We start from the raw sequence: 21,816 nt of genomic DNA, 5'->3' as shown, positions 1-21,816 counted from the left end.
AGACACATTTTCATCGTATCAAAGTGTATATACCCTCCTTAGCCTAAAGGCTGAGGGTATAAAAAGTATCAGTCGGCTTTGCCGACAGAGATATGTATACCCTCAGCCTGTGTATATTGAAACAAATTTTCCCCAAAAAATGTATGTATTTAGGGGGTTTTAAAATTTTTGGGCGTTTGAACCGACAAAAATATTGATTAGGATTAAAGATCAAAAGTTTTGCGTAGGAGATACTAAAATGAATGGATCGACATTGACCATTATGGAAGTGGATCTCCAGCCACTACATATGGTGCATATGGGGTTTTTACACCTTTCGGGCTGTTTGCTCAAGAAGTATGGACTTGCCCCTAAAAAAACGTTTACCACAGTAATTGAGGCAGCGAAAGCAAGTTGATTCAACAAAAATTAAAAGTGATTCGGTATTAGGTCTTAAAGTGAACTTATCCGAAATTTTGTGTGGGAGGTACAGGATGGAGTGGACAAATATAATTCATATTTGAACCTGATCTATATCTGGTAGATATATTAGGATGTGTAAAGTATGGACCAATTCGGCCACTCCCTTCAAGAGTTACCGTACGAACAATTTTTCCGAACATTTTTGAACTTTTGTGGGGGAGGTACCTGAAGGAGTGGACCGATATGGCTTATCTTCGAAATTAAACTATGTTTGGACAAAATATTACTATGGCCAAATTTTGGACCCATTCGGCAGATCCGTTCTAGAGTTATCTTGCACTCCAACCACCTCACACGGTGTCATAGGGTTTTTTTTTGCAACTTTCATGCTATTTTCTCAGGAAGTATGGACTTGCCCCTAATGAAACTGGTACCGTCGTATGAGGGGCAGTGAATACAAGTTGCTAAAACAAAAAATCAAAGCGATTCGAGAGATGGCCCTAAACTGAACTATTCCAAAATTTTGTGTGGGAGGTACCCGAAGGAGTGAACCGATTGAGTCCATATTGAAACCTTATCTAAGTCTGGTGCACATTTCAGGATGTGCAAAGTATGGGCCAAATCGGTTACTCCCTTCAGGAGTTATCGTGCGCACAAATTTTCCGAACATTTTCGAATTCTTGTGTGGGAGGTACCGGAAGGAGTGGACCGATATAGCCCATCTTCGAACTTAAACTAAGTTTGGGCAAAATATTACGAAAGCCAACATTCGAACCGAATCGGTTCATCCGTTCGAGAGTTATCGTGCGCTCCAGCCAGCCAGACAGACAGACGGACGGACATGGCTAGATCGACTCCAAATTGTCTGAAACACATTTCGTCCAAACATACTTGGGGTCTAAAACCATTATTTCGATGAGGCACATTTTGCCCGTATGAAAGTGTATATACCCTCGTTAGCATAAATGCTGAGGGTATAAAAACAAATCCCTCTAAAGTTGACGACCCCCACAAACGTTTTAAGGACCATGATCTGCGAATCTGCACCTGGAATGTTCGCACACTTTATACAGAAGGTGCAGTTTACGCATTGGCAGATGTACTGGAAAAGTACAAGGCCTACATTACTGCCATACAGGAAATACGATGGAACGGGAAAGGCGTCACAACAACACCTAAAGGTGACGCACTGTATTATAGCTGCCATGACATAAAGCATGAGTTTGGTTGCGGTTTTGTAGTTGGTCGGAGGTTAAAACACCTGGTCTCCAGCTTCACACCCGTGAATAAAAGACTTGCTACAATTCGAATAAAAGCAAAATTCTTCAACATCAGCTTTATTTGCGCTCATGCTCCCACTGAAGACAAGGTCGAACAGACCAAAGATATATTTTATGTGCGCTTAGAAAAAACATCTGACCGTTGTCCTGCCCATGACATTAAAATTATTCTAGGCGATTTTAATGCCAAAATTGGAAAGGAGAATATCTTTGGCCCAACAGTCGGAAAATTCAGTCTCCAAAGTCTGACAATTGTATGAGGCTGATTGACTTCGCAGCGGCCAAAACATGCTAGTTAGCAGCGCCAGATTTAAACATCTCGACATCCATAAGGGCAACTGGCTGTCTCCAGATCAGAAAACAAGAAATCAAATTGATCACATTGTGATAGATGGAAGACATTCATCGAGCGTGTTGGATGTGCGCTCGTTCCGAGGAGCAAACACAGACTCGGCCCATTACCTAATTGCAGCAAAGGTACGCACCCGATTAAACGTAGCAAATGAAGTACGAACAGAAACAACACGAAAGTTAGACATCGGTAAGCTGCAATCACAACAGATAGCCAAAGCATATTCCACACAACTAGCCCAATTGCTTAATCAAAGCACTTCTCATCCCGATAACATATCATCGCAATGGCAAAGTATTGCCTACTCCATGCAAACAGCCGCAAAATCCATACTTGGATACCAGAGACCTCTACCAAGGAATCCATGGTATGATCAGGAGTGTCGTGCTGCTACCGAAGAGAAAAATGCGGCATATAGGGCTACTATACAATCAGTAGCAACGCGAAGCGCACGAGAGAGATATCGGGAGAAAAGGATAGAGGAGAAATGTCTTTTCCGCAAGAAAAAGAGAGAAATGGAAAAGCGGGTGTGTGAAAAAATCGAAATGTACAGGAGCCAGAATGAAGTTCGAAAATTCTACCAAAGAGTGAAGCATCAAACTGATGGCTTTGGAACTGGCACATCCTCCTGTAGAGACAAGCAAGGTAATCTGGTAACTGATACAGATAGTGTGCTCAGGATATGGAAAGAGCATTTTTCAAACCTCTTGGTACCCAGCGAAGACGACGAAGATACCACAGATCCAATCCCAGAAGATGGTATTGAATGTATACCACCCGGCCAAGATGAGGTAAAGACAGCAATAAACCGGCTGAAGAATAATAAGACAGCAGGAGCCGATGGCTTACCAGCCGATCTGTTCAAAACTGGAGGCGACACGCTGATTAAGTTTATGCATCAGCTAGTTAGCACCATCTGGCAGGAAGTACGAGTACCCGACGATTGGAACCTAAGTATCCTGTGCCCAGTCCATAAGAAAGGAGATAAGACTGTATGCGCTTTAACTATAGGGGCATAAGTCTACTCCCGATTGCCTACAAGATCGTGTCAGGGATATTGTGCGAACGACTAAAGCCTATGGTCAACGAGATAATTGGGCCATACCAATGCGGCTTTAGACCTGGCAAGTCCACCATTGGCCAGATATTTACCCTGCGACAAATCCTGCAGAAGACCCTAGAGATGCTGATCGACACCTACCACCTTTTTGTCGATTATAAAGCCGCCTTCGACAGCCCACTACGCTCAAAGGTATTCCAGGCCATGTCTGAATTCGGTATCCCCGCAAAGCTCATCCGGCTTTGTAAAATGACTTTAACTGACACGAGGTCCTCAGTTAAAATAGAAAAGAACCTCTCCGAAGAATTTTGTACGAAAAGAGGTTTCAGACAAGGAGACAGCCTTTCGTGTGATCTCTTCAACATCCTGCTGGAAAAGGTTATTCGAGAGGCAAACGTCAAAAGAAGTGGCACAATCTACACCAATAGCCACATGTTTCTTGCTTATGCTGATGATATAGACATCATGGGACGATCAGTAAAAGAAGTAACAGATACCTTTATGAAGGTCGAAGGAGAATCTGCTAAAGTGGGTCTGGCGGTAAACGACGGGAAGACTAAGTTGATGGTGTCGACGCGCAATGCGTCCATAGAGATCGGGCCAACTGTTGACGTTGGTTCCTATAATTTTGAGGTAGTAAAAGACTTCGCCTGCCTTGGCACCGCCGTAAACACAACTAACGACATCAGTTGTAAAATAAAAAGAAGAATTGTATTGGCCAACAGATGCTACTTTGGCTTAAGTAAACACTTCAAAAACAAAGCCACAACTCGTCAAACAAAAATTACGCTCTACAAAACACTGATACTACCCGTGCTAATGTATGGCTCCGAAGCCTGGGTACTTGCGCAAGCAGATAAGGCAGTGCTTGGTGTGTTTGAGAGGAAAATTCTTCGAAAGATCTACGGGCCGATTTGCGTTGACGGTGAATATCGACGTCGTATGAACCACGAGCTATATAAGCTATACAAAGACATGCATATTGCGTTGGCTAGGCCATATCATGAGAATGAGCGATGATGAACCCGCTAAAAAGGCGTATGAATACATGCCACATGGCGGTGCACGCAGAATCGGCAGGCCTAAGCTTCGATGGAGCACACAAGTGGATGAAGAAATGGAAAGGCGCAGTATTCCAAAAAGTCAAGCGAAAAACAGAGAGGAATGGAGATCTTTTCTTAGTTCGGTCTATGGAACAAATGTTCTGTAATGGGCCAACTAAGTAAGTAAGTAAGTAAGTACATGAAATGTTCTATGGGAAGATCTAATGATATTTTATAAAAAAACTCGAATGATTTTCTATGAGAAAATCTCATGATCTTCTATGAAAAGATCTCTTGATCTTCTGTGAGAAAATCTCATGATCTTCTATGAGAAGATCTCTTGATCTTCTATGAAAAGATCTCTTGATATTCTATGAAAAAATATCTTGATCTGCTATGAGACGATCTCTTGATATTCTATGAGAAGATCAGAATATCTTCTATGAGAGGATCACAAGATCTTCTATGAGAAGTAGTTCTCATGATCTTCTTTAAGAAGATCTGATGATCTTCTTTAAGAAAATCTCAAAATCGTATATGAAAAGATCCAATGATTTCTATGAAAAGCTCCAATGATCTTCCAAGAAATATTTCATGATCTTCTAGGGGAGAATCTCTTGATATTCTATTAGAAGATCTCCCGAACTTCTCGGCAAAGATCTAATGATCTTCTAGGGAGGATCTAATGATCTTCCTTGATTTCTTTAAGAAGATCTCAAGATCTTTTATGAAGAGATCCAACGATTTTTACGGGAAGGTCGGATGATATAAGAGAAGATCTAGCGATCTTCCCTGAGAAGATCTAATTATGTTCTATGGGACGATATCATGATCTTCTATGAGAAGATCTCATTATCTTCAAAGAGAAGATCTCATGATCGTCCAAGAGAAGATATTCTTTAAGAAAATCTCAAAATCTTGTTTGAAAAGATCCAATAATTTCTATGAAAATCTCCAATGATCGTCCAAGAAATATTTCGTGATCTTCTAGGTGAGAATCTCTTGATCTTCTATGAGAAGATCTCCCGAACTTCTCGGCAAAGATCTAATGATCTCCTAAGGAAGATCTAATGATCTTCTAAGGCAGATCTAATGATCTTCCTTGGTTTCTTTAAGAATATCTCAATATCTTTTATGAAGAAATCTAACAATTTTTACGGGAAGTTCGGATGATCTAAGAGAAGATCTCGCGGTCTTCCCTGAGAAGATCTTATTATCTTCTATGGGACGATATCATGATCTTCTTTGAGAAGATCTCATTAACTTCCAAGAAAAGATCTCATGATCGTCCAAGAGAAGATCTCATGATCTTCTTAGAGAAGATCTTGTGTTATTCTATCAGAAGATCTCATGATCTTCTATGAGAATATATAATGATCTTCAATGAGAAGATCTGATGATCTTCCAAGAGAAAAGCTAGTGATATTCTATGAAAAAAGCCTATGATCTTCTATGAGAATACACCATGATCTTTTATGTGAAGATCTCAAGATCTTCTATGAAAAAATGGAATAATCTCTTATGTGAATATCTAATGGTGTTTTTTGAGACGATCTCAAGACCTTCTATTAAAAAAATCTCAAAAACTTCTATTAAAAAAAATCTCAAGATCTTCTATGAGAAAATCTCAAGATCTTCTATGAGAAGATCTGAAAATTTTCTATTAAAAGATCTCACGATATTCTATGAAAATATGTAATGATCTTCTTTGGGAAGATCTTAAGATATTCTACTAGAAGATTAATGATCTTTCTTGAGAAGATCGCATGATCTTTTATGAGAAGATCCAAGGATATTCTATAAGAAGATCCAACAATTTCCATGAGAAGATCCAATGATCTTCTAAGAGAAGATCTCAAGATCTTCTATGAGAAGAGCTCAAGAGCTTCTATGAGAAGAGCTCAAGATCTTCTATGAGAAGATCACATTATCTCCTATGAGAAGATCTCAAGATCTTTTATTAAAAGATCGCATTATCTTCTTTGAGAAGATCTAATGATCATCTATGAGAAGATCGCATTATCTTCTTTGAGAAGATCTAATGATAATCTGTGAGAAGATCCAATGACATTCTAAAGGAAGATCTCACGATTTTCCATGAAAAGATCTCAAGATCTCCTATAAGAAGATCCCAAGATCTTCTATGAGAAGATCTCAGGATTTTCCATGAAAAGATCTCAAGATCTCCTATAAGAAGATCTCAAGATCTCCTATAAGAAGATCTCAAGATCTCCTATAAGAAGATCCCAAGATCTTCTATGAGAAGATCTCAAGATCCTCTAAAAAAGATCTGTGAAAAAATCACTTGATCTTCCACGAGATGATCTCATTATATTCCATGAGAAGATCTCATGATATTACATAAGAAGATCTCACGATCTTCAATGAGAAGACTTTATGATCTTCCATGAGAAGATTTCATGTTCTTCCATGAGAAAATCTCATGATCTTCTATAAGAAGATCTAATGATCTATTAGAAAATATCAAGATCTTCTATGAGAAGATCACATTATATTCTCTGAGTAGATCTCATGAACTTCTATGAGAAGATTCCATGATCTCCTAGGAGAAGATCAAATGATCTTCTAGGAAAAGATCTCATGATCCTCTATGAGAAGATCTCAGTATCTTTTATGAAAAGATCTCATGACCTTCTATGAGAAGAGCTCATGATCTTCCGCAAGAAGATCGCATGATCTTCCATTAGAAAATTGCTTGATCTTCTAGAAGAAAACTCAAGACCTTCTATGAGAAGATCTCAATATGTTCTATGAGAAGATATCACGATCTTCAATGAGAAGATGTGATGATCTTCTATGAAAATATCTTATGATCTTCCATAAGAAGATCGCATGATCTTCCATTAGAAAATCCCATAATTTTCCATAAGAAGATCGCATGATATTCCTATAGCAAATCACATGATCTTCTATGAGAAAATTTCAAGATCATCTATGAGAATCTCATGATCTTCAAGAGAAGATATCGTGATATTGATATGAAAAACCCCTAAAATCTTCTATGGGAATAACTCATGATCTTCGATGAGAAGATCTGAAGATCTTACGATCTTCTATGAAAAGATCTCGAGGTCTTTTGTGGGAAGATCTCAAGATATTCATGTCTTCTAAGAGAAGATTTCATGTCTTCTAAGAGAAGATTTCATGAACTTCCATGAGAAGATCTCATGATCGTCCAAGAGAAGTTCTTTTAATCTTCCACGAGAAGATCCAACAATTTCTATGAGAAGATCCAATGATCTTCTAATGGAAGATCTAATGCTTTTCTAAGAGAAGATCCAATGCTATTCTATTAGAAAATCTCATAATCTTCTATGGGACGATCTCATGTTCTTCTGCGAGAAAATGTCATGATCTTCCAACAGAAGCCCTAATGATCTTCCATGAGAAGATCTGATGATTTTCCAAGAGGAGATGTTGTGATATTGTATCTAAATATCTCAAGATTTTCTTTGAGAAAATCTCATGATCCAAGAGAAGATCTTGTGATAATTTATAGGAAGAACTCAATATCTTCTATAACAGGATCTCATGATCTACTTTGAGAAGATCTCATGATCTTCAAGAGAAGATCTCGTGATATTCTATGAAAAACCCCTAAGATCTTCTATGAGAATAACTCATGATCTTCGATGATATGATTTCAAGAGCATCTGTGTGAGGATCACAAGATCTTCAAATCTTCTACAAAAAACCTCATCTACTATGAGAAGATCTCATGATTTTTAACGAGAAGACCGAATGATCTTCTACCAAAAGATCTAATGATCATCTAAGATAAAATCCAACGATCTTATTTGAGAAGTTAAGCGAATTTCATGCGAAGATCTAGCTATTTTCTATGAGGATATTTTAATATCTTCTTTGTGAAAATCCGACGATCTAAAGATTCGGAGATCTAAAGGTCTTCTTGACTGAATGGACATTTATAAACAGCTTGTATCATAGTTTTTAGGATTTTGCTTGGAAGCTGCAAGTCCTATCGAATTGGGACTAACGAAAATGTTGTAGAGAAATGTCACTGCTGCAACTTTTCCTTTAGTCTTATTTCGATAGGACTTGCCGCTTCCAAGCAAAATCCTGAAAACCTAATCCTGAAAACCTAAGATTGTGAACTTTGACCGCGATTTATATAAAAATCCCTCCATCGATTTTTTCTTGTTTCTGGATTTTTCTCATCTGGGAACATTTCTGTTTCAGAATCCGCAAAAACTTCCCAGATGTAAGCGGTTTTCATTGGAAGTTAGTTAAGGGGCACCGTACTTGAAATTGTTGTATAAGGAGGCGCACCGTGTGACTGGGAAGTTTTTGCAGATTCTGAAACTACAATGCTCATAGATGAGAAATATCAAGAAACAAAAAAAATCGCCAGAGGGATTTTCAAATAAATCGCGATTTAAGTTCACATTTTTAGGGGTTCTTTAGGTTTTCACGATTTTGCTTACCAACCGCGAGTCCTATGTCAATGGGCCTAAAGAAAATGTTGTGGTTGCGAAAATTCTCCACAAGATTGACCTTTATGACATTTTCGTAGGTTTTATAGAAGTTCAAATTGAGACAATGCACTGACTGTATCGCCTCCTTATAAAACAATATCATGCTCAGTGCGCCTTAACTAACTTTTGATGAAAACCGCTTACACATGAGAAGATTTCGCAGATTCTGAAACAGCAATTTTCATAGACAAGAAAAATTAAAAAACAGAAAAAAATCGCCCGAGGAATTTTTAATTAAATCGCGATCAAAATTCACAATTTTAGGGTTTTTTTAGATTTTCACGATTTCGATTTTCGTATCGAAATGAGTCTAAAGAAAATGTTGTAGCTCTGAAAATTTTCTACAAGACTGACCTTTAGGTTTTTTCGTAGGTTTTACCATTTTTGAGATATAGAGGTTCAGTTCAAATTGTTAGGTTTTTATCTTAAGTCTTCAAGATTTTGCTTGGAAACCGCAAGTCATATCAAAATGGGACTAAAGAAAATGTTGAAGCTGTGAAAATTCTCTACAAGACTGGATGATTTATTTTTTCCTAGGTTGTACCACTTTCAAGATATATAAGTTTAATTTAGGAAATTGCAGTAATGACATTGTTTTATAAGGAGACGATACAGTCAGTGCATTGTCTCAATTTGAACTTCTATATCTCAAAAAGATCTCGTGATATTCTATGAAAAACCCCTAAGATCTTCTATGAGAATAACTCATGATCTTCGATGATATGATTTCAAGAGCATCTGTGTGAGGATCACAAGATCTTCAAATCTTCTACAAAAAACCTCATCTACTATGAGAAGATCTCATGATTTTTAACGAGAAGACCGAATGATCTTCTACCAAAAGATCTAATGATCATCTAAGATAAAATCCAACGATCTTATTTGAGAAGTTAAGCGAATTTCATGCGAAGATCTAGCTATTTTCTATGAGGATATTTTAATATCTTCTTTGTGAAAATCCGACGATCTAAAGATTCGGAGATCTAAAGGTCTTCTTGACTGAATGGACATTTATAAACAGCTTGTATCATAGTTTTTAGGATTTTGCTTGGAAGCTGCAAGTCCTATCGAATTGGGACTAACGAAAATGTTGTAGAGAAATGTCACTGCTGCAACTTTTCCTTTAGTCTTATTTCGATAGGACTTGCCGCTTCCAAGCAAAATCCTGAAAACCTAATCCTGAAAACCTAAGATTGTGAACTTTGACCGCGATTTATATAAAAATCCCTCCATCGATTTTTTCTTGTTTCTGGATTTTTCTCATCTGGGAACATTTCTGTTTCAGAATCCGCAAAAACTTCCCAGATGTAAGCGGTTTTCATTGGAAGTTAGTTAAGGGGCACCGTACTTGAAATTGTTGTATAAGGAGGCGCACCGTGTGACTGGGAAGTTTTTGCAGATTCTGAAACTACAATGCTCATAGATGAGAAATATCAAGAAACAAAAAAAAATCGCCAGAGGGATTTTCAAATAAATCGCGATTTAAGTTCACATTTTTAGGGGTTCTTTAGGTTTTCACGATTTTGCTTACCAACCGCGAGTCCTATGTCAATGGGCCTAAAGAAAATGTTGTGGTTGCGAAAATTCTCCACAAGATTGACCTTTATGACATTTTCGTAGGTTTTATAGAAGTTCAAATTGAGACAATGCACTGACTGTATCGCCTCCTTATAAAACAATATCATGCTCAGTGCGCCTTAACTAACTTTTGATGAAAACCGCTTACACATGAGAAGATTTCGCAGATTCTGAAACAGCAATTTTCATAGACAAGAAAAATTAAAAAACAGAAAAAAATCGCCCGAGGAATTTTTAATTAAATCGCGATCAAAATTCACAATTTTAGGGTTTTTTTAGATTTTCACGATTTCGATTTTCGTATCGAAATGAGTCTAAAGAAAATGTTGTAGCTCTGAAAATTTTCTACAAGACTGACCTTTAGGTTTTTTCGTAGGTTTTACCATTTTTGAGATATAGAGGTTCAGTTCAAATTGTTAGGTTTTTATCTTAAGTCTTCAAGATTTTGCTTGGAAACCGCAAGTCATATCAAAATGGGACTAAAGAAAATGTTGAAGCTGTGAAAATTCTCTACAAGACTGGATGATTTATTTTTTCCTAGGTTGTACCACTTTCAAGATATATAAGTTTAATTTAGGAAATTGCAGTAATGACATTGTTTTATAAGGAGACGATACAGTCAGTGCATTGTCTCAATTTGAACTTCTATATCTCAAAAACGGTAAAACCTACGAAAATATCGTGAAGGTAAATCTTGTGGAGAATTTTTACAGCTACAACATTTTCTTTAGGACCATTTACATAGGACTCGCGGTTTCCAAGCAAAATCGTGAAAACCTAAAGAAGCCCTAAAAATGTGAACTTAAATCGCGATTTATTTGAAAATCCCTCCGGCGATTTTTTTTGTTTCTTGATATTTCTCATCTATGAGCATTTTAGTTTCAGAATCTGCAAAAACTTCCCAGGTGTAAGCACCTTCCATTTAAAATTATTTAAGGCGCACCGTGGTTAGTGCATTGTCGCAATTTGAACTTCTATATCTCAAAAATGGTAAAACCTACGAAAATAACATTAAGGTCAATCTTGTGGAGAATTTTCACTGCTACAACATTTTCTCTAATGCAATTTCGATAGGGCTTGCGGTTTCCAAGAAAAATCGTGAAAACCTAAAAAAACCCCTAGGAATGTGAACTTTGACCGCGATTTATTTGAAAATCCCTCCGACGATTTTTTTTTTTGATTTTTCTCATCTATGAACATTGTAGTTTCAGAATCCGCAAAAACATTCCAGATGTAAGCACCTTTCATTTAAAATTAGTTAAGGCGCACCGTATCTACTCTTTAACATGAAATAATTCATATCTCTCGAAAAATGCCCCTTGTAGCGTAACCAATAAATAATAACGCTCACATATGACGACATATCTAAGGCAAATGAAGATTTCCCCATAAAAACAGTTTAATGTCGTCACTACAAATTCCAACGACCAGTTTGCTGAGCTATTTCTGTAACTCATCAATATGCACGCCGTCGATCGATGTATTGAAGTTGGCTGGCTGGCTGACTGGCTCTTAACGTAAAAACACAACAAATCAAAACAAACTGGAACGTAAAAGAAACTTACCGTAAACTCATGTGAGTCATCATCAACATCATCCACATTGCAGTTGGGCTTTTCATTGACTTGATGACCGCACACATACCATGTAACCTGAGCATCATTTGGAAAGACGCGAGCACAAAATGTTGCCTTCGCTGCATTGTCGGCGGTAGCGGTCAGTAGGACAGGTAAAGGTGACTTGAGTATGGCCAAACCATCATCATCAGTGTCTGTCTGTCGACAGCGTTCAATGTTTACGTTAGTCGATGTGGAGCACTCAATACCGCCATGGCACGTAATGTGGCAGGTGTAGAGGCCAGAATCTAAATCAAAGGCATCATGCAAACGTAAACACAACAAACCGTTCCCATGATCAATGTAACTGAAATGAATAAAAGAGGAGAGATAGAAAGAAACGTTACAAGAGAGACTTTGCACTTGTCTAACAAGTTTGTTGCTCCAGTAACTTACTTAAAGTCTTCAGAGTCTTTGATTGGTTCACCATTGCGGCTCCATGTGTAGCTATAGGGTTGATTGCATTCCAATTCAAAGCACAAATCAATGATTTCACCTTCGCCATAGTTCACCGCATCTGGCAGTGGTTTTAAAATTTTACAAATCGGTTCAATGCTGTCGGTGGTGCGTATGTCACCGCAATTGTCATCACCATCAGCAGCATGACTGACGCCATTGATTTCACTTGGCAGAAATTTAACAAGAGTTGAGGTTATAATCGGTTCATGGTCATCACCCTCAATAATGCAACTATAAATGCCCTCATCCTCCTTGGTAACCGAATCGATAACCAAGAACACTTCACCATCAGCTTCCATGAATTGCATGTGAATTCTGTCATCGGCCACCAACTCATTGCCATTGTGATAGAATTTACACGAGGGCACTGAAGAACCCCTAAAACCAGCAGCCAAAGCCATACGTCCTCCAATGGCCGTGGAGGGACCCATTATCCTTCTGTGCAGATAAGCATTACGACGCGATGAGGAGGCCCGAATGCTTCTACCCGATGGCGACTTGGAATAACGTGAACTACGTATAACATCCAAACGTGCTGTGGCCTCAATACGACCATAATCATTCTCTAGGGTAACACGATAAAGGCCAGCATCATCAAAGCAGACATCTTCAATTTCCAAATAACGCAAATCATCCACTTCCTTGACCCTTATGCGTCCGGTGGGTGTTACAATTAGGCCATCTTTATCCCAGGTGGCCCATGGTGTAGGGTGGCCGCCAATGGCACATTGGAATCTCACACTGTCACCTTCCTCCACGACACGACTATTCGGTATGGCCAAGAACTTGGGAGCCGAAATGGGTAAATGCAAATCATGATAACTGCGGCGACTATCGCTGATTTCAATTCCCGAACTGCGATATGACAGTCGACGTGAAGGTGAAAAACTGCGTACAGGAGTGGAGCGTGGTGTGGACAATGGTGTTGAAGTGGTCGAGAGTAGGGCTGCAGGACGGGACAGTTGGCGATTTACCATATTTTCCTTTTCCTCGGGTACATCAACAATAATGCAGGCGGAAGATAAATTCCTGCCAATATTATTCTTTGCCACGCAAGTGTATTCACCCTCATCCTCGGGATAAATGCGTGGTATCCGCAATGTGGCCTTAATACCATCATAAGTCATATCAAAGTCTTTGCCGCTGGGTAATACGCGACCATCTTTCTCCCATATGATAATGGGTTCGGGTAAACCCTCTACATGGGCCTCGAGGGTAATGGCATCACCATCACAGCAGCGCAAATTGCGCAGGGAGCGTATGAAGCGTGGTAATGTTTCAACGTTGCTGAAAGGGGGGGGGGGGGGAGAAGAAGGGTGAGAAATTTAGTGGCGTTCTTGGAGAAAAGTTATTGCATTACTTACCCATGTCTTATTGACCCTTTCTCCATTTGTTTTTGATTGAGAATATCTGGAATGAAAAACAATGAAAATTTTCAGAATGGATTTTGAAATTGTGAACAAATAAAACTCTAAATCGTAGCAATCAGATATTCGGATAATCTCTGGTGACAATAATGTACCAATAATGTCTTAAGAAGCACCCTTTTCTTAAGAAAGGGTCTTAAGAAGCACCCTTTCCTTATGAAAGGGTCTTAAGAAGCACCCTTTCCTTAAGAAAAGGTCTTAAGAAGCACCCTTTCCTTAAGAAAGGGTCTTAAGAAGCACCCTTTCCTTAAGAAAGGGTCTTAAGAAGCACCCTTTCCTTAAGAAAGTGTCTTAAGAAGCACCCTTTCCTTAAGAAAGGGTCTTAAGAAGCACACTTTCCTTAAGAAAGGGTCTTAAGAAGCACCCTTTCCTTAAGAAAGGGTCTTAAGAAGCACCCTTTTCTTTGGAAAGGATCTTAAGAAGCAGCCTTTCCTTTGGAAAGGGTCTTAAGAAGCACCCTTTCCTTAAGAAAGGGTCTTAAGAAGCAGCCTTTCCTTTGGAAAGGGTCTTAAGAAGCACCCTTTCCTTAAGAAAGGGTCTTAAGAAGCACCCTTTCCTTAAGAAAGGGTCTTAAGAAGCACCCTTTCCTTAAGAAAGGGTCTTAAGAAGCACCATTTCCTTAAGAAAGGGTCTTAAGAAGCACCCTTTCCTTAAGAAAGGGTCTTAAGAGGCACCCTTTCCTTAAGAAAGGGTCTTAAGAAGCACCCTTTCCTTAAGAGAGGGTCTTAAGAAGCACCCTTTCCTTAAGAAAGGGTCTTAAGAAGCACCCTTTCCTTTGGAAAGGGTCTTAATAAGCACCCTTTTCTTTGGAAAGGGTCATTAGAAGCACCCTTTCCTTAAGAAAGGGTCATTAGAAGCACGCTTTCCTTAAGAAAGGGTCATTAGAAGCACCCTTTCCTTAAGAAAGGGTCATTAGAAGCACGCTTTCCTTAAGAAAGGGTCATTAGAAGCACCCTTTCCTTAAGAAAGGGTTATTAGAAGCACCCTTTCCTTAAGAAAGGGTCATTAGAAGCACCCTTTCCTTAAGAAAGGGTCATTAGAAGCACCCTTTCCTTAAGAAAGGGTCATTAGAAGCACCCTTTCCTTAAGAAAGGGTCATTAGAAGCACCCTTCCCTTAAGAAAGGGTCATAAATAGCACCCTTTCCTTAAGAAAGGGTCATTAGAAGCACCCTTCCCTTAAGAAAGGGCCATAAATAGCACCCTTTCCTTAAGAAAGGGTCATTAGAAGCACCCTTTCCTTAAGAAAGGGTCATTAGAAGCACCCTTTCCTTTGAAAAGGGTCTTAAGAAGTACCCTTTCCTTTGGAAATGGTCTTAAGAAGCACACTATCGTTTGGAAAGGGTCTTAAGAAGCGTCCTTTCTTTTGGAAAGGGTCTTAATAAGCACCCTTTCCTTTGGAAAGGTTTCCTTTGGAAAGGGTCATTAGAAGCACCATTCCCTTAAGAAAGGGTCATTAGAAGCACCCTTTCCTTAAGAAAGGGTCATTAGAAGCAGGCTTTCCTTAAGAAAGGGTCATTAGAAGCAGGCTTTCCTTAAGAAAGGGTCATTAGAAGCAGGCTTTCCTTAAGAAAGGGTCATTAGAAGCACCCTTTCCTTAAGAAAGGGTCATTAGAAGCACCCTTTCCTTAAGAAAGAGTCATTAGAAGCACCCTTTCCTTAAGAAAGGGTCATTAGATGCACCCTTACCTCTGGAAATGGTCTTAAGAAGCACCCTTTCCTTTGGAAATGGTCTTAAGAAGCTCTCTTTCCTTAAGAAAGGGTCTTAAGAAGCACCCTTTCCTTAAGAAAGGGTCTTAAGTGTAGAGTATTGCACATATCGAGTATTTACTGTATTTTATATTATATGCAGAGCCTACTGTAATATTACTGTTTAGTACTCTCACATTATTTCTTTCCCTCTCATTCGTTGTTTATAAAATACCACTCAATCACAACTATTTTGTATAACAGTTATGGTTGGTGAACTTTATTCTCTTTTGTAAACAAAAATAAAGATTTATTAGAATTTGGACTTTGATCTCAACGGTTGTGTTTATTTATTTTCGTCTGTTTGAAAGACATTACATTGGCGACGAGGAAAAAAGTTTAAAGTTGTTGTTTGTGTAAATACACGTAATAAGTGAATATCAATCCATTTTGTGGAAATAAATAAAAACAACAACAACAATCAGTTTTGCTGAAATTTAAGGAAATTTTATAAAACAACAACAAGTGAATGCCTCCTAAGATGGAAGAAACTGCCAACCAAAGTTTTAATGTTGCTCCAGTAACAGTCCTCCAATCATCAAATGTGCCGGAATTTAATCCTAATTTGGAGTCGTGGAATGTGTGGAAGGAGAGACTGGACATTCATTTTTGTGAAATAAATTGTTCGGATGAGAACATAAAAAAATCAATTTTGCTGAAATCAGTTGGTACCGTGCCGTACAGAGTTTTGCATAGTTTATGCAGTCCGGAATCTCCAGTATCCAAGTCATATAAGGATCTGTGTGAGATTTTGGATACACAATATACCCCACCAACCATTATATTTAGTGAACGGAAGAGGTTTCATTTGTCTACTAAGGGAGAAAATGAGTCGGTTGCTGAATGGTATGCCCGTGTGAAAACATTAGCCCTCAATTGCAAATTTGGTGTAAGTCTGGATGCGTTTGTTCTTAACCAATTTGTTATGGGTTTGCCAAATTTTATATTTGAGCGTTTGTGTGAAGAAGATGAAACCCTAACAGTACAAAGTGCATTAAGAAAGGCGATGATTTTAGAGACGAAGCATATGACAAAGGCAGAGGAGAAAAGTCAATGCACTGTGAATTTAGTTCATGGTCAAAAGTTTGCAAAACATAATTGTGGTTATGGTGGTGGTGGTAGTGGCAGAGGCAGCGCTAGCAGCGGTAATAGAGATAGTGGTGGCGGCAGCAGTAATAGAGATGGTGGTCGTAACAGCAGGCGCAACAACAATAGCAGAGACAGTAAAAGTGATGGTGGCAAGAAATATGCATGTTCTCATTGTGGCTGGAGAAATCATAGCTCTCAATCTTGTAAATACAAAGAGAGCAAGTGTCATTCTTGTGGAAAAATTGGACATTTGGCATCGGTCTGCTACAACAAGAAAAAGAGTATAAATTATGTATCGAATGAAGTTAATGATGTTGATAGTGATGATCATGATTATAATAATGTTTTCAATTATTCCATTTTTAGTGTGGCTGAGAAGGAAAATGGTGATGTGTATTCTCTGAATGTTGTTGTTGATGGTGTGGAACTGAAGGCAGTGTGTGATACAGGTGCACCATGTACATTGTTGCCGATATCTTTTTTGGAAGAGAACGGAATTAAGAGGAAATTGAGATCGTGTAAGGTACCATATGTTGATTACAATGGTGTTAAGCTGAAATTGGCTGGTGAATATAATGCAGATGTGACATATCAAGGTAATACCAAATCAGTTGTAGTTGTTGTTGTTGATTCGAAAAATCCTCCGTTGCTTGGTCGATCGTTTTTACGAGCTTTTAATTTTGAGCTGTTACAAGTTAACAACATTCAAGTCCCTGAGATGAACATTACAATTGTCAATCAGTTGAAGAGTGAATTTCATGAGGTTTTTGATGATAAATTGGGAAAGTTTAAAGGATGTACGATTTCGCTAAAAGTTTTTGATGACGCAGTACCAGTATTTTGTAAACCAAGACCATTGCCACTGGCTTGTAAAGAGAAGGTTGAAAAGCAATTACGTCATTTAATTGCTTCAGATGTTTTAGAACTGGTAGATAACTCGGATTGGGGTACTCCCCTTGTTCCTATTTTGAAACCAAATGGTGATTTGAGGATTTGCGGTGACTATAAGGTCACATTAAACAAGTTTTTGGTCGATTTCAAGTATCCTCTACCTAGGATTGATGAGATTTTTGCTTCGTTGGAAGGTGGTGAAGTTTTTACAAAGCTAGATCTTTCGAATGCTTATAATCAGCTTGTTCTCGATGATGATTCTCAACTTTTGTGTGCATGGAGTACACACATTGGAACTTTAAAAGTAAAACGTTTACCTTTTGGTGTAAAAACAGCGGCAGCAATTTTTCAAAAGACAATTGAAAATTTGTTAAGAGATATACCGTATGTTGTGGTGTATCAAGACGACATAACTATCACTGGAAAGAATATGAGTGAGCATATTTTGACACTAAGGCGTGTTTTAGAAAAGCTACAGTCTTCGGGATTGAAACTTAACATTAAAAAGTCTACCTTTTTCCGAAATGAAATTTCCTATTTGGGATTTAATATTGATAGAAATGGATTGCGTAAAAATGATGAAAGGATTTCAAGCATTATGTCTGCACCTATACCCTGCAATATTTCCGAAGTCAGAGCTTTTGTTGGAATGGCAAATTATTATTCAAAATTCATCAATAATTTTGCAAATATTATGTCTCCCCTGTATACTTTATTGAGTAAGGATGTTCCGTTTTTATGGTCTGACAAATGTCAAGAGGCATATGATAAAATTAAACATGAAGTTACATCTGATCAGGTTCTGGTCCACTTTAACCCTAAATTGCCGTTGATTTTGACTACTGATGCGTCGAATAATGCTGTTGCTGGTGTTCTATCACATAAATTTTCTGATGGTTGTAAACCAATTTCGTTTGTTTCACGAGCTTTAACCAAAAGTGAAAAGAATTATAGCACTTTGGAAAAGGAAGCCCTTGCTATTGTGTTTTGTGTTACAAAACTTAAACAATATTTGATTGGAAATACGTTCATTTTGAAGACTGATCATCGTCCACTTTTAACAATTTTTGGAAGTAACAAAGGGTTACCAACAATGGCGTCAGCGAGAATGCAGCGTTGGGCCTTGATTCTTTCTGGTTTTAATTATACCATTGAATATGTGAAAGGATGTAGGAATGAAGCTGATTCCATTTCCAGATTACCTCAAATAAATTTTGAGAGTGATCATAATGAAAACTCTTACATCAATTTTGTTGAATCACAAAAAGAATTTCCGTTGAATTTCAAAGATATCTGCCGGGAAACCCGAAGAGACCCGATTTTATCGAAGGTTGCAGCCAGTATTATGGACGGGACACTTCTAAATTTAAAAGATCCCATATTTTCAACATTTCGTGAAAAGTATATTGAACTAACTGTAGAGTATGGTTGTGTTCTATGGGGCTACAGAACAGTTGTTCCTCAAAAATTAAGATCCAAAATTTTGGAAGATTTACATTCCTCACATTTAGGAATAGTCAAAACAAAAGCCTTGGCTAGATCGTACATATGGTGGCCAGGTATTGATAAAGACATAGAAAGTCTTATAAAAAACTGTTTATCCTGTCAAAAATTGCAGCCCAGCCCTGAGAAAGGCATTTTAATACCCTGGGAGCCTTGTGGTTCAGTATGGAAACGTATCCATGTCGATTTTGCTGGTCCAATTAAGAACTTTCATTTTTTGATTGTCATCGATTCGTATTCGAAATTTGTCGAAGTCTTTAAAACTAAAGATATAACATCTTCTTTTACAATAAGAAAACTAAGAGAACTGTTTTCCAGGTACGGATTAGTGGACACCCTTGTTAGTGATAATGGATCACAATTCACTTCATCTGATTTTCAGACATTTTTATCCTTAAATGGAATTAAACACAGTTTAACTGCGCCTGGACATCCATCCACAAATGGACAAGCCGAAAATTTTGTCAAAACCTTTAAAAAATCAATTTATGCAAATTTGGATCAAAACAAAGATGCCAATATTGATCAAATTTTATGCCGATTCTTAATGGATTATCGGAATATGATCCACTGCAGCACTGGTGAGTCACCAGCAAAAATATTTTTCGGAAGAGAGCTCAAAACTAGATTCAGCAATCTCAAACCCCCTGCCATAAAAGAAAAAATAATGCGTTCGCAAGAGAAAAACATCTTACATCATAAAGGAAATCGCAACACAACTTTTCGCGAAGGTCAAAAGGTTATGGTTCGAGATTACCGAAATCCTAATAAGCCTAGTTGGACACAAGCTACAATTACACATCAACTTGGACCTCAATCATACTCGTGCACATTAAGTCACAACAACAACATCATCAAACGTCACTTAGATCAAATCAGAGGTCAACCTGTACAACAACAACAATCCAACAACATCATGATTCCGTCAAATAACAACAACGAAAACAATGCTATAGTCACACCTCCATCAACAACTGAAGATACTTCACACACTACAAGAAATCTCAGACCACGAGCAGGAGGTAAAGTTGTTAAAAATACTTAAAATAAATTGCAATTCAGAATTTTTTTTTTCTCCTAATGTAAATAATAATTTCATATTATAAAATTGTAATTTAAAATAATTTTGAATTAAATATTTGAATTTAATTACTCATTAAACAACTTTAGGAGGAGCATGTAGAGTATTGCACATATCGAGTATTTACTGTATTTTATATTATATGCAGAGCCTACTGTAATATTACTGTTTAGTACTCTCACATTATTTCTTTCCCTCTCATTCGTTGTTTATAAAATACCACTCAATCACAACTATTTTGTATAACAGTTATGGTTGGTGAACTTTATTCTCTTTTGTAAACAAAAATAAAGATTTATTAGAATTTGGACTTTGATCTCAACGGTTGTGTTTATTTATTTTCGTCTGTTTGAAAGACATTACATTAAGAAGCACCCTTTCCTTAAGAAAGGGTCTTAAGAAGCACCCTTTCCTTAAGAAAGGGTCTTAAGAAGCACCCTTTCCTTAAGAAAGGGTCGTAAGAAGCACCCTTTCCTTAAGAAAGGGTCTTAAGAAGCACCCTTTCCTTAAGAAAGGGTCTTAAGAAGTACCCTAAGAAGCACCCTTTCTTTAAGAAAGGGTCTTAAGAAGCACCCATTCCTTAAGAAAGGGTCTTAAGAAGCACCCTTTCCTTAAGAAGCACCCTTTCCTTAAGAAAGGGTCTTAAGAAGCACCCTTTCCTTAAGAAAGGGTCTTAAGAAGCACCCTTTCCTTAAGAAAGGGTCTTAAGAAGCACCCTTTCCTTAAGAAAGGGTCTTAAGTAGCACCCTTTCCTTAAGAAAGGGTCTTAAGAAGCACCCTTTCCTTAAGAAAGGGTCTTAAGAAGCACCCTTTCCTTAAGAAAGGGTCTTAAGAAGCACCCTTTCCTTAAGAAAGGGTCTTAAGAAGCACCCTTTCCTTAAGAAAGGGTCTTAAGAAGCACCCTTTCCTTAAGAAAGGGTCTTAAGAAGCACCCTTTCTTTAAGAAAGGGTCTTAAGAAGCACCCTTTCCTTAAGAAAGGGTCTTAAGAAGCACCCTTTCCTTAAGAAAGGGTCTTAAGAAGCACCCTTTCCTTAAGAAAGGGTCTTAAGAAGCACCCTTTCCTTAAGAAAGGGTCTTAAGAAGCACCCTTTCCTTAAGAAAGGGTCTTAAGAAGCACCCTTTCCTTAAGAAAGGGTCTTAAGAAGCACCCTTTCCTTAAGAAAGGGTCTTAAGAAGCACCCTTTCCTTAAGAAAGGGTCTTAAGAAGCACCCTTTCCTTAAGAAAGGGTCTTAAGAAGCACCCTTTCCTTAAGAAAGGGTCTTAAGAAGCACCCTTTCCTTAAGAAAGGGTCTTAAGAAGCACCCTTTCCTTAAGAAAGGGTCTTAAGAAGCACCCTTTCCTTAAGAAAGGGTCTTAAGAAGCACCCTTTCCTTAAGAAAGGGTCTTAAGAAGCACCCTTTCCTTAAGAAAGGGTCTTAAGAAGCACCCTTTCCTTAAGAAAGGGTCTTAAGAAGCACCCTTTCCTTAAGAAAGGGTCTTAAGAAGCACCCTTTCCTTAAGAAAGGGTCTTAAGAAGCACCCTTTCCTTAAGAAAGGGTCTTAAGAAGCACCCTTTCCTTAAGAAAGGGTCTTAAGAAGCGCCCTTTCCTTAAGAAAGGGTCTTAAGAAGCACCCTTTCCTTAAGAAAGGGTCTTAAGAAGCGCCCTTTCCTTAAGAAAGGGTCTTAAGAAGCACCCTTTCCTTAAGAAAGGGTCTTAAGAAGCGCCCTTTCCTTAAGAAAGGGTCTTAAGGAGCACCCTTTCCTTAAGAAAAGGTCTTAAGAAGCACCC

At 38.1% G+C, this 21,816-nt stretch overlaps 1 protein-coding gene across 12 annotated transcripts in view; it reads right to left on the bottom strand.

Annotated features, from left to right (window-relative positions):
• Strn-Mlck (Stretchin-Mlck) overlaps nucleotides 1–21,816 on the bottom strand; it is a 227,162-nt gene that overhangs the window by 47,354 nt on the left and 157,992 nt on the right. For all 12 annotated transcript variants that reach the window (XM_073990022.1, XM_073990046.1, XM_073990020.1 and 9 more), the window contains 3 exons: nucleotides 13,672–13,717; nucleotides 12,245–13,594; nucleotides 11,798–12,155 (listed from right to left, as the gene is read on the bottom strand). In XM_073990022.1, the coding sequence (XP_073846123.1) occupies nucleotides 11,798–12,155; nucleotides 12,245–13,594; nucleotides 13,672–13,717 (1,754 nt within the window). The remainder of the gene's footprint in view (nucleotides 1–11,797; nucleotides 12,156–12,244; nucleotides 13,595–13,671; nucleotides 13,718–21,816) is intronic.

Source organism: Musca autumnalis, unplaced genomic scaffold (assembly GCF_047663935.1).
Source record: "Musca autumnalis isolate F117 unplaced genomic scaffold, ASM4766393v1 scaffold_5, whole genome shotgun sequence".
Classification (NCBI taxonomy): Eukaryota; Metazoa; Arthropoda; class Insecta; order Diptera; family Muscidae; genus Musca; species Musca autumnalis.
This window is presented reverse-complemented; position numbering and strand designations above follow the sequence as displayed.